The 13,509-nt window shown below is 40.5% G+C and overlaps 1 protein-coding gene across 1 annotated transcript; it reads left to right on the top strand.

The window, feature by feature from the left end:
* Positions 1-206: 206 nt before the first annotated feature.
* Positions 207-5,865, top strand: LOC136956452 (serine/threonine-protein kinase PLK2-like). Its single transcript, XM_067250345.1, has 14 exons — positions 207-403; positions 694-801; positions 894-1,010; positions 1,165-1,294; positions 1,755-1,938; positions 2,115-2,310; positions 2,453-2,603; positions 2,857-2,954; positions 3,203-3,350; positions 3,531-3,611; positions 3,771-3,930; positions 4,271-4,400; positions 4,672-4,782; positions 5,019-5,865. Exons 1-14 carry the CDS (start codon positions 212-214, stop codon positions 5,208-5,210), a joined length of 1,998 nt encoding a protein of 665 aa, XP_067106446.1. The 5' UTR covers positions 207-211; the 3' UTR covers positions 5,211-5,865.
* Positions 5,866-13,509: the final 7,644 nt, after the last annotated feature.

Here is a 13,509-nt window from a genome sequence, read left to right as displayed (position 1 = left end):
GCTTAGGTCCGATTTGTTTATCAATATTGTAGTTTTAAAAAGTAGTGGTGTAATTTGCGTGTTGGTAAAATAGGACTATAATCTAAATTGATATTTTACCCCTCTTGCGGAGAACCGTCGTGTGCGACGTCGAATAGGGGCGGACACCTCTTTATTAAGGTCGTCGCGTCTCCACAAAGTCACAAGTGCATACAGCACAGAGGGAACAAGAATGGATATACTCAGAACCATCGCTCACCAACCCATAAGCAGCCCTAAAATGTGTGACCACTCGTTAAACAAGCCATCGGAGATCAAACGGAAGAAATCAGAGGAACACATTCAAGGGACACAAGAGATGTCCCGGATTGTTACAGACTCTACTACAGGGAAATGTTATTGTCGTGGAAAAGTTCTTGGCAAGGTAAGGATTTGCATAGGCTATGGATACTGCTTTAAATATAGAAACCAGCCATGTAGTTCTATTTTCCCCATGTTTTTAGAAATCTGTTTTTCGATTTTAATTATCATTATTGTAGGAGTAGTATTATTATTCAAAGTCAAAATTATTCCAACCATTTCGGTAGGATAGACTGTTGATGCATCTCTGTGTGCGTCCCCGCAAGTGTTAAGAGTGAAACACGCTACATGATTTAATATGCGTGTCTGTTTCAGTAAACCACATAATCAATCATGAATCTGCTTTGTCCCCAGGGTGGATTTGCCAAATGCTACGAATTCACAGACTTGACAACAGGCAAAGTATACGCTGCGAAGATCATTCCACACACTCGCGTCTCCAAGCCGCATCAAAGGGAAAAGGTATGCGCAATGGCATCTTGGTTTTTCCTGGTGGTAACGCTTTTGTTGATTGGCTATACTTTACAAATGCATTACCATAATTTGATTTACAGATCGACAGAGAGATTGAGCTACACAGTGTTCTCCACCACAGACACATCGTCCATTTCTACCACCACTTTGAAGACAAAGACAACATCTACATTCTGTTAGAGTACTGCAGTAGGCGGGTAAGATGAACCCTCCCTTGCTATCTAACTGCCCAACAACTAAAAGGAAGCTAGAGATATATTTCTGTACATAAAACCATCTGAATTACTGTCCTGTGGTTGTTGGTGACATCCTGTCAGTGAAACCTATGTAACCACTTTGTTTACCTTGCAGTCACTTGCCCACATCCTGAAGGCTAGGAAAGTTCTGACAGAGCCAGAGGTGAGGTACTACCTCCGACAGATCGTCTCTGGTCTCAAGTACCTCCATGGGCAGGAGATCCTCCATAGAGACCTTAAGCTGGGTAAGTTAGTTGACCAGTCACCTGTCACCTGAGATTTTCTTACTACCCAAATGTCATTGGCATCACTCTCCTTGGGTTGTGGGTGTTTATAACGGCTGTCTGCTTCATTGTTATCTCATTGCAGTGAGCATCTATACTTTGACAAAGGTTCAAGAAATTTGAGACCTTAAACGCATGTTTGGAATTGAATCAATTAAGCAAAAAACCCTCCCCAGACTTATTTAGCACAAAGGTCATTCCCCATCTTTTAATGACATCTGGCATGCCTCTCTGATGATGCCACAGATGTGCATGCAAACCCAGTTAAAATTAAAAACGAATTACCAGGTAGACCCGTGTCTAATTATCTAGTTATCTAATATTATATAGACTCTCTTTGGTTTACCTTCTTTCTTCACAGTAATTCTCCTCACCAACAACCAATTTTACTAAACCAGTCCCGCTATGTCTTCTATGACAGGCAATTTCTTCATCAACGAGTCAATGGAGTTAAAGGTGGGAGACTTTGGGCTGGCAGCCAAGCTAGAGCGGGTCGAGAACCGCAGAAGAACGATATGTGGCACACCCAACTACCTGTCCCCAGAAGTGCTGAACAAGCAGGGGCACGGCTGTGAGTCGGATGTGTGGGCCCTAGGTTGTGTTATGTAAGTTTACAAATAATTTGTGCAATGATTTGAATATGCTGCTTGTTATAGTAAAATATTATAGTGTGTTGTAATATTGATACATTAATGATACTAGTAGTAAATAGCTTTTGGACAATAAAGAGTGCATTGACGCATAGGATCAGTGGTTATTGACAGTTCTCTGGTCTCTTCAGGTACACCATGCTCCTGGGCAAACCCCCATTTGAGACGACCAACCTAAAGGAGACGTACAGGTGCATTCGAGAGGCTAGGTTCTCCATTCCCTCCTCCCTGTCGATCCAGGCCAAGCAGCTGATCAGCAGCATGCTATCCAAGACCCCAGCAGACAGACCCCACCTAGAGGACATTCTCCAACATGACTTCACACAGGTGTGTGTATGGGTTGGTGGGGGGAGGGGGGAGGGGGGGGGTAGTAGGCAACGGCTATGTTACAACCCATTAATTCCTTGCTGCACCATCCTCTTGTTCTAATTATCTCTCTCTTTGTCTCTTTCATTCTCTCTCTCTCCAGGGCTTCACCCCAGACAGGCTGTCATCTAGCTGCTGCCACACCGTTCCAGACCTCCACCACAACAGCCCGACCAAAAGCTTCTTCAAGAAGGCTGCTGCTGCCCTGTTTGGAGGGGGCAAAAAGGACAAGGCCAAGTACTTTGAAACTCTGAGTAAGCACTTTGCAGTACTCATCACCTTGGTGTGTTGATTACCAGTGAATGCAATTTTGGTAAATTGCACAAAGATCCTCCATATCAGTTGAAAATGACTTGACCTATTCAAACTGATTTAAGAGTACACATTTTGTCAATTTTCAATTCAATAATGACAGTCAATTCAGTATGTGGAATTGAAAATTCCAGTATATACAGTAATGTCTTACTGTATAAAATAGTTAAATATCCCCTCGTTTGTTCTTTACAGACAGAATGACCAAAGAGGAAGAGGACATCAACAGGTTACACAATGACTTGAGAAACACCTCAATTAGTCATCCCCCCTGCAGCAGACAGGCCTTAGAGGTGAGTTACCCAGATTCTTGCAGCATCATCCCCTCCAGACAGTGTTCTAAACTCCTCTCAGCTTCCCTTCTCTTCTCTTATTTCCAGTCCACCAAAACATTAAATTACTTAATATTTCAAAGCAGTACTGACATATAATTTTGAAGTAAACATGTATCTAATGTATTTACAAGATGTATTAGATTATACTTTTAATAAAAATTGTATAACAGTCCAACTCAAATCCCCCCTCCTTTTCATCCTTTCAGGACAGCAAGGCTCTGTGTGTCCCTGTGGTACACAATGCTCTACCACTTAAAGTAGGGGTCAGCCACAACACCAACAAGCAACAGCTGAGGGGCACCATTCGCATGATCGTCAAGGGGACACTGGGCAGCTGTAGCACCCGCAGCGAATGTACGTATAGTTGGCATGATATGACATTGTGGATGACATTGTGGATTTGCGTAAATCTTTTTCAATCGTGAAATATAAATTAATCTGTGGAGGATGGATGTGCCATGTCAAATTTTTGTTCTGTGCCACAAAACTCCATGTGGACCTGCAGGATGGATTTAAATTAGATTTTTACTTTAGGTCTGGAAGACAGTACAATGGGCTGTGTAGCCGACACTGTTGCCAGAGTCCTGAGAGATTGTCTGGAGAACATGCCAGAAGGTAGGTAGAACTGGAAACAAAATTCATCAAATTAATTTATGGAATGTAGACAGTATAGTTTTAAGATCTTTCACTGAATTTACTGACAAAGAAACTACAGTTTAGCATTCCAGATTAAGATAATTATCTTAAAATAATTTCTTGTTTTGCTCCTTCCAGCTGAGGACATTCCCCAAAACAGTATGGGCACCAGTTTCCAGTGGGTTACAAAATGGGTGGACTATTCCAACAAGTATGGCTTTGGCTACCAGTTGTCTAATCACATTGTAGGAGTTCTCTTCAACAATGGCACACACATGAGTCTACTGTCTGACAAAAGGTGAGTTTGCAGATTCTAAGCTTATCTGTATGGATTTCTTTGAATTTATGATGTGTGTGTATGGAAAAGTCCAGATCACTCGCGATTAGGTGAGAAGATTTGGGAGGTTCTGTTCAGAAAAGGCCAAAATTTTTGCTTTACTGTATCAGAATAGGAAATATCAAGATGTCAAATACAGTATGTAGGTATTAGGAGATGTGAGAGTTTATACATGGGTATAAGTAGAAAGGCAATTGGTAGATCAAGTCTTGGATTCAACATCATGTTTTTTCCCCACCAAATTGTTTCCCTTCCCAACTGTTTTCCATTCCCTGACTCTCCTGTTCCGTGTTCTCTGTAGGACTGTGCACTACTATGCAGAGCCACACAAGTGTTTGGTCTTCTCCACAAGCAAGGCACCAGAACCCTTCATGGGTCAGTTGACCATCCTTAAGTACTTTTCCCACTACATGGAGGAGAATCTTATGGACGTAAGTACTGTGGCCATTTTAAAGTTGACTCCATTAACTGTATTGTGACTATATAAATTTAGCATCTTAATATCTTTCTTATTACAGAAACTAAAAAGTAATATTGTCACTTGATATGACATACTACACTTAATCACCCTAAAGAGGAAGTACAGATACTGTACACACCTTGTCAATATAAAATACCTGTATGTCAATAAACCAAAGGAGTATACTCAAATAAATGCTGTATGTAATGTAAATATTGACCCCTCTTCGCTTTTCTATGTAGGGTGGAGACTTGCCCAATGTGACAGACATCAGGAATCCCAGACTCTACCTTCTGCAGTGGCTCAAGTCTGATTGTGCTCTCATGATGCTCTTCAATGATGGCACTTTCCAGGTATAGTCAGCGTTATATCTGACTATAACCCTGCATGCAAATGAGAATGTCCATTTCCTTTCATCTTATTTTCCTTGCCTGTCTGACTTCCATATTCCCTTCCTTGGTGATGTTCACACTGTTTCTCTGTTGAACTCTTTTCTAACTGACGCTATTCAAGTGATAAAAATGCAAAAATAAATTCTGGGTCACCATTCATCACTTGTCCTATAACCTCAACCATTCCTCTATCGCAGGTTAACTTCTACCACGACCACACAAAGATCATCCTGTACAACCAGAACGAGGAGTACTTGCTTACTTACATCAACGAGGAGCGTGTCTCTACCACCCTGCGCCTCAGCACCCTGCTCATGTCCGGCTGCAGCGCAGACCTGCACAGTCGCATGGAGTATGCACTCAACATGCTGCTTGAGAGGTGCAGCTAAAGCCAGGAACGACAGCCATTTTGGACCTTTCAAGGGGTTTGACCAAGCAGTTAACTGGATTTGGTGGACTTTGGCATTCAAAATAACCAATCCTATTGTGACTTGTGGCTTTGGATAAAAGAGGAAACCTGTCCTGAGTGGAGTGAAATTGGAGGTACAAGTAACTCATCCTTTAAATGAAGTCTTGTGAAAAAACAAGGCCGAAGATGAATAGAAACCTGCTGGGCTGGAACCAGACAATAGACAAACAAACCAAAACAATTTGGTTTCAACACTTGCTGTGTTGAAATGGACTATGAGACGGCAAGAGTTTGGACAGTTAATGCTACAGACTTCAGAAGGGCGCTATTGAATAACGTACTTCTCTGTAGAGCAGAGAACGTAAAAAATGAAAATGGTGAAAACTGTAAAAACATTCCTTAAAATTGTGGAATGGCAACAGCCCTATTGTGACATAAATGTTACAACAAAATCAACAAGGACCAATAGCATTTTAGTCTCATCCCAGTAATGATGAATTGTGCAGTATTAATTTATAATAAAAAAAAAGATTACATCCCATTTGGATTATTTTTGGTTATAACTTGCTGTTTGCTGGTTGAAAGATGCCGTTTTAAAATGCTCTAATTTCCAATAAATCATAGTTATTTTGATGTTATAAGTCTGTGTTATTTATATCCTTTTACTCATTATGACCCAACTAGACTCTTCTGAAGGACTAAATATTGGATCAATGATTGTGGTCACCAAGTGTTTGTGACAAAATGTTTGTTGAGTCAAAATGTAAACCCTGGAGGCCCTCTTCAGTAGATTTTTCGAAAGTGCCATTTTTATTATTCAAATGGAACTTTAGATGTGACACAGACATTGCTGGTTCTATTGTAAATTATAGTATATTGGGCATAACCTTGATAAGGTAATATGTGTAATATATCCAACTTCTTTACTTATGTCCATACACAACATTGACAAGCAAATGAATGCCATTCTACACTACTGTAGGCAACCTAGATCTCTCAGTTTATAAGTAGTTTGTAGCTAATGCTAATGGACCTGCAAAATATGGTGATTGACAAACACACGTGGAATTATTTAGCAATTTCCGACCATCAGTTTTCAATTTAGCAGGCATTCTTAAATCCATGGTGGCTGCTGCAAACTGCCTTCAAGTCACATTTTCTGTTCTGCTCTAAGACTAAAATCCATAGCGAGGCTCAGTGACTTCCTGTCTGATGGGGACCCTGCACTAAACACTGGTTCTTGGGGGATTAAGTCTCAGGAAATTATAAAGTTTTTTCTAAGCATATTTCAAACTACCTGGAGTTAATAAACCCAAGTATTCACTGCAAAGTGTCTGCTGGGGCACCAACAGAATTATAGAAAGACAGGGAAAAATACATCTGACAAAGATGAGCCTATCCAGAAAGGATTCTAACAAATTATAATTTAAAGTGGAAATGGACACACATTGTGCTGTGCCTACAGTGTACAAATACATTTCCAATTCCCCAGGTCTATCATCACACCACAGCAGACTCCATCAATAAACACTGAGGAGATTACATCATTGTGAATGTAAACCAGGGCAATACTAGAAATATATTTAGGTGGATTTCCATGGAAAATTATGTCAGTTGGTTACCATGTCAACGTCACTTGAATCACTTATTTTTTCCTGTGTGAACAAATGTTGCTCTCTCCAAAAGATGTTCCAATTGGCACTTTGTTCACTTGGTTCTGATGGAGAAAATTCTAGAAAGAAATTGAAAGAAAAACCAAAGGTTGATGACCTGTGCCATCCAACAGAATGGTCCGACAGCTGGCATCATTAGATTGAAAATGTAGGTCACTTCTGAAATGAATCGAAATAAAATGTCCTAACACAATAAATTAGGCAAACAATTGACATTCCTATTTGCATGAAACAGCATAATACTTTCAGTGCGTCCTTGTGGAACAAACTGTAAGGGAATAATTGCTTGCAGGCTCCTTGAGGTAACTTTTTACCTTATGTGCAGCAAGGTCAGGAGCAGCCATCCCTCAGTTGATGCAAAGCATTCTAAAACACTTAATATCTAATTTCATCTTGAACATAATTAATTCTCCACCACCTCTGAAGAGACACAATACCTTCTACATGATTGATAATGTTGTGCAGCAGTCCTCTTGTAACATGTTGAAGTTAACCCAGTGCCCATCTCATCACTTAGACAGCTGGTACTGAGGCTAACACTCACAGAAGACTTCATTTAGTAGTTTCCCCCTTAGTTGACATTTACACTGTATGAATATACTGTATGCATGCATGGTATAGTATACATTTTAATAAGTTTTTTGTTGACATTATTTTATTTAATACTTTTACATCTTCATGATTACATTTTTGTATGCCAGCTGTAGCTAGAAACCTCGATTGGATTTGAAGGATTTTGGCTTGTTCAGGTGTATTTTGGCAAAAGTCATTTCATTTATCCTACCTATTGAGTCTCCAGCTATGTAATGCTTTCATTATGTTGGCGAGGGGTGGTGTCACTTGAATGTACTGTTACATTGTATCAGAAGAACAGATGTACTGTAACGAAATGCTGAGAGTTGTACTTTCTCCTTCATTTGAACAATCCACTGAAATTTACCATCAAGTTCTCTCTTGTAGCCACATCCAGGGATGTTGTCAAATGAGCCACATCCAGGGATGTTGTCTACAGCACCATTAGCCTTGAAATTCATGTATGGTAGACACAGGAACAGGAATCAAGACCTCTGGAGAAGGACTCGTAGCCTTGAAATTGTAGTATATGTCTGACCTCAGAAAATGTCTTAGTTTTATAGTAATTTCTCTATGCTAGTTGTAGTGTGGTACATACAGTGACACATAACTGGAGTCCTTTTCTATTTTTGAACACGATGAATTTTTATATTCCAGGCACATGCAACTCACCACAAGTGAGACTCAAAAGTGCAATCATCTGCTTGAAACCAGTTTGTAACAGGCACAAATGGCATATAATTGGTACTTTGGTAAAAGTACAAAGGTGTTATGCTAAGCCATCAGTAAAGATTAATTTTATAATAGAATGTCTTCAGTTATTTGGAAGAACTCAATACTAATGTAATGATGTGCAGGAATAGCAAATAAGACTTTGGATCCAACCAGAGGATATGGCACATGCATGCCATACATTTCTTAGGGGCAAACAACATCTGAGGCCTGTGAATCACACTGTCTTACATAACTCCATCTTCCAGAAATGGCCAGGAATCCTTTGTGAGTGTCCAACTGCCCCAGATAACAGCATGCATCATGAGAGTCTGACCTATGTCCTTTGGAGGACAGACGGACAAACAAACGGACGGGTGGGTAGACACATTACCAGATGGACACTAACAAATGAAAAATAACACCAACGAGAGTAAAGCAGAGCGTTAGCTGTTACATCAAAACATTGCTGACATTTTCCCTCCTCTTCACAATGCCATGTTTAATCATACCGATCTACTGTGCCAGGTGAAGAATGTTGGTAGACATGGAGGTTGCTATGGTGGCAATCAAATGTCTTTTTTTTTTTAAGCAAATAAGATTTTCTGGGGATAGACCTTGAGGAGTTGTAGTGTTTTCTCAGTTTTTGTTCTACTACTGTTTGGCATCAACGTGTAGAAATCACCAATGTGTACAAATTACTTTGTATTGTATTTAATAAAGCCAGATTGACTGAATCTTCTGTTTTTTTCCACATTTAAATGGAATAAGCTGTCCTAGAAATGTATTCGTCGGGTGTCCTTCCAAACCTGTTTCCTGAGAAGGTGTCCTGCGGTGTCATCTACATTTTTGACATGACATAGCTTCTGTTGCTTTCTTCCCTCTAAATCTCTTCCAAAGCTCTAACAGGAATGGCAAAAAGTAAACCATCTTGACTTGCCAACCCTGCATACAGGTTTGAGAGGAAACCGGATATGATAGGCTCAGGCTGAAACAAGCAAATTCCTTAGAGGAAAACCCCCATGTCATGAAAATATGTAAGGCAGCAGGCAGGTTGGGTGTGATGGAACTTGAGGAGAACTCCATTCCCATGGACATACATGAAATGTCTGGACAGTATTACTAAACACAAAATGAACACCTGTTATGACCACAGAGGGCAGTGACTATTAACTGAATTCAATACTTCTTAACTCTGAAAAGGTGCACCCATTTGACATTTTGACAGTCTTTAAATACTTTTCAAAAGACTGGGAGGATTGTGATACTGTACATAAATCATACCTGATCTGCCCTGCATAACTCTGTCTGTTTGACTTGCTCGCTCATGTTTGCTCGCCCATGCAAAGGTAGCACCTCAGAAATTTCCTCTGAACTGATACCACACCTATTAGCACATTCCAAAACACTCCCAACCAACACACACACACACACACACACACTGTATCTCTCCCTCTGCCTACACATGGGCATGCAGAGACACACACAAACCCTTTCTCTACCTATAAACAACAGAGCATGGTGGAATCCTATCTCTACAAACAGCAACATTAACTGAACTTTAGTAACCTTCCTTTCTAAAGATTTTAGACATTTTGAACTGTCTAAAACGATACAAATTGTAAAACCTAAAAACTGTAATACCACCTTTTCTGTTGTATGTGAACCTGGCTAAAGCCTGTTGTTACCTACAATGGTGATACTGTAGGCTGCACAGTAATAGTAGTATTGTAAGCATTGTGAAACCAGGTACTATACCATACCAAAACACATACTCTAGCAATGTAGAAAGAATGTTTGACAGTAGTGGAAAAGCTTTCATCAATAAAGGAGAATATGTGGAGGATATTCTATATTCTCTATTGCCCCCAACTGTTACTGTCTCCCAGCCTTTTTATCCTTTGTGGAGGATCACCTTTGTGAACACATACTATACAGGTTCAGACTCTCTATCTCTTTCTCTCATAACCCCCTCCCCCCCAAACACACAAACAAATAATAATAAAAGCACACACACACATTGTCTTTGGGCTACGTGTGTGTCCCAATCTTTTCATATCCAGATGGTTATCCTATTGAGAAACCAGGTGGAAACTCATAGGCATGTTTCCAGCTGGATGTGAAACTGACCCCAGGACTCTGGACCACAGAGCAGAACAGCACCTGCAGTCCTAGTTACCTTACCACGCTAAGGCCCTTCCTCCCCAACTCTTAATGATTCCACAAGGGACTGGCCACGCTCGAGTTACTAGTGATTCCACTAGTGACACTCAAAAGCATGTTGGCATTCAGATGACCAAACAAAACCCACTGACGGCCTGAGTAGACCAGTCAGAGGAGACGCAATGGTGGAGAAGTTACTGTAAAAACCACAATAGTAAACAGCCATCCACAAAACCTGCACAGCTCACGTCTGGTGGTCGGAACTGGGAACACAGTGAAAGCTGCCACTTTGGAATCTACAGGACACACTTGACCATGCCCAACCTGTTTACCCAAGTAGGTCACCGATGCCTTACCAAATAAATCCTGTGATAGGAAGTGACTTGTTTGTCTAAGAGCACTTGACGGGGAGATTGGACTTGATAACACCAGTAAGTACAAGAGGGATAGAAGGAGAGAGGGAGAGAGAGGGAAAGAGAAAGAGAGAGAAACAAAGTAATCAGCAGTCAGGCTTAATACTGATGAAGGTGTAGAGCAAGCTTCAGGTCAATTGAGTGACGGTGACTTTTACTGAATGGTTTATTTGTGGATGTTTTCTGGAGAACACCCTCACCAATAACAACAATTGACTTGTGAATGTGACTTAAGTACAAATATGCATAGATCCCAGCAATAAATGTAATCAGAGACAACTACTAAAATAAAAGGTATGGAAAGGTGCCCTAGAGTTTCAAATATATACATTTAGTCATTTAGCAGACGCTCTTATCCAGAGCGATATACAATGAATTCTCCTTTTCCTCTTCTTGAATAAATTAATGAAGTCGTATCATGATGTGCAATCTCCATGCCTTTTAGCAAAGATATGAAATAATAAGAGGGTGTGATAATGAAGGGAACCCTCTACAATGCGAGTAAAACACTTGCATATTATATAGCTTGACCAAATTTCTCGCTATATAGGCGACTAAAAATGATATAATTAGCCAATGGAATATTATTATTATTATTATAACTAATTTATTATTCGTTTTCAATGACGCACTGTTGCTTGACTGAGAGCGCCCTCTGTCCAGTGTTGGAGTGCGAGTTAACATGATTGGCGGCAGGGGCGTCGAAAGGTTAATTTTTTTTATGCATGTGCTGAGGGGGTGCTAGATCTTTGACAGGGGGAGCTTATATTTATATTATATATAAATACTATTAAGAAATGAGCAAAACTTGGCCACTTTTGATGCTAATTTGAATGGAACTGCAGTTGTGCTAGCTGCCGTCTCTGCATCCGCGGCTAACGCATCAGCGGACTGCTCTGTTCCATAACTAATTTTTTGGGGGGCTATCGGGGTGCTTTGGTCTTTCTTTGGGGTGCTGAAGCACCTGCTAGACCCTCCCTAGCGCCGCCCATGATTGGCGGCTATGAAAACCCAGAAGTACAATTAGTTATTTTGCTCCTGCTCAACTAAGAAAACGGAGATAAAGTAGTAGAACAAAGTAACGGAAATTTGCTAGATTTGTCGCTGCACTGCCTCTGTTGCTTTTTCGCACAAAAAACTCGACGTGCTTTTTCGGCACTTACAAACACCGGCTTATGGATGCAAAGTAAAATAAAATTCGAGTATGAGCAGAAAACGCTTGATATTTTTTTTTGTTAAAGAGTCCTGTTCCTTGTTCAGATTCATCATTCTCTGCCAACTGCTAAAGAGCCTTCAGTGCTCATAAGAGAATAACATAACTGACTGCTGTTATAGTCAGTCTGGAGAACAGAATTTTGTTGGTTTGAGTTTTTTCAAAGACCTTTGAGAATACCGTTACTGGTTCTTTTGATTGCTCTTCCTCTGCAGCTTTACCTTTTCATACGATGAGTATGTCAATACATCAACAGCTCCACATTAGGCTACTTTGCACGTGTGTTTGCATTTTTCCAGGCTTTCAAGATTATTTAACTTCAGTTGTAAGCTGCCAGTTTAACTTTGGGCCTTATCAACCTCTGAAATTGCAATTTCTATTTTCATCCACTTGTCCAATGAAAAACATTCAGCATCCTCACATTGGAACTAGTTTTGTTGAAGGGTCTCCATGACATCCTTTCTCCATGAGTTTTCCTGCCTCATTCCTGCCATCCCCCTGCCCCCCCCCCCCTCCCTGCTTGCCTCCTTCTGTCAACACATCCATTATTTATGAATATTTCACCGGCATTTATGTAATAACGCCATGAGTGGATGAATTTTATATGGTGGGCTACTTGACAGGCATCTGGTGTTGGGTGAGGTCATCGTGTTATTAAACAGCCTTCCTAGCATGAACTCATTGTTGCATAACACATCCAGCACACAAAACAGCCTTTCCATCAATAATCTTTCAGATTCTATATGCTCTATTAGGCATGACTGATGGACATTGTTATTTGCAGTGAGTGATTAGACAATAGTCAATTTGTGACTTTTTCATGTACATGGTGAATGATGGAAAGAGGAGTGAATATACATGGATGTGTGCAGATCAGAAAAGCAATGACGAGCTGCTTACCTCTGGGTTTTAATTTTATGAACTTACTTGTTTAATGATTAGGCTGAGAGTGCTTTAAATGGGAAGAACTCTGTTGTTTCCATTTCCTCCTGTATACAGAGGCATAGCCCTGGCACCACTCAACACCACTTCTTCCTCTATCATCAAGAAAACACAAATATACTGTATGTTAGAGAACCTTCACATAAATCGCATAATGGTCTATAATGGTTTCACACAGTTGTTTTAGGAGTAAACCAGAAATCAGTTCCAACATGTATTTGAAACCGTCTCTCCATTTGATACTTCGTTCCCCTTGTGATGCCCAAATTAATTTCCTTCCCCAGGAGAGAGGAATCAAATCATGTGCAGAGGGTGGGTCCAACACATCAAGGCCCAGCACCAAATTGCAGCAAATTGTTTACAGCTAAGAAACGGTGCAGTCTCACGATAATGGCAGCCTTTGGCCAGATGACAGAATGGAGAAAGAGCTTGGCTTCAACACTGCCATTTGCTTTCCACCCCCTTCAAAGCAGGGATGTGTTTTGGCTTTGTATACTTGTGATTTGCGGCATACCCCTTCCTGAGATAACATCATGTTTGGATTTTCTAAATTTAGTCTGTGTGATGGCCCGATAGATAGGGTCAAAGCCC

The sequence above is a fragment of the Osmerus mordax genome, chromosome 14, assembly GCF_038355195.1.
Source record: "Osmerus mordax isolate fOsmMor3 chromosome 14, fOsmMor3.pri, whole genome shotgun sequence".
In the NCBI taxonomy this organism is placed as follows: domain Eukaryota; kingdom Metazoa; phylum Chordata; class Actinopteri; order Osmeriformes; family Osmeridae; genus Osmerus; species Osmerus mordax.
The sequence above is the reverse complement of the archived record's forward strand: the minus strand, read 5'-3'. Positions and strand labels throughout refer to the sequence as shown.

Excerpts from the sequence above, each read along its gene's own strand:
- LOC136956452 (XM_067250345.1), top strand. The coding sequence starts at position 212 with ATGGATATACTCAGAACCATCGCTCACCAACCCATAAGCAGCCCTAAA. Across the intron at positions 2,604-2,856 it reads CAAGTACTTTGAAACTCTGA|ACAGAATGACCAAAGAGGAA; the intron begins GTAAGCACTTTG and ends TGTTCTTTACAG. Across the intron at positions 3,612-3,770 it reads TCTGGAGAACATGCCAGAAG|CTGAGGACATTCCCCAAAAC; the intron begins GTAGGTAGAACT and ends TGCTCCTTCCAG.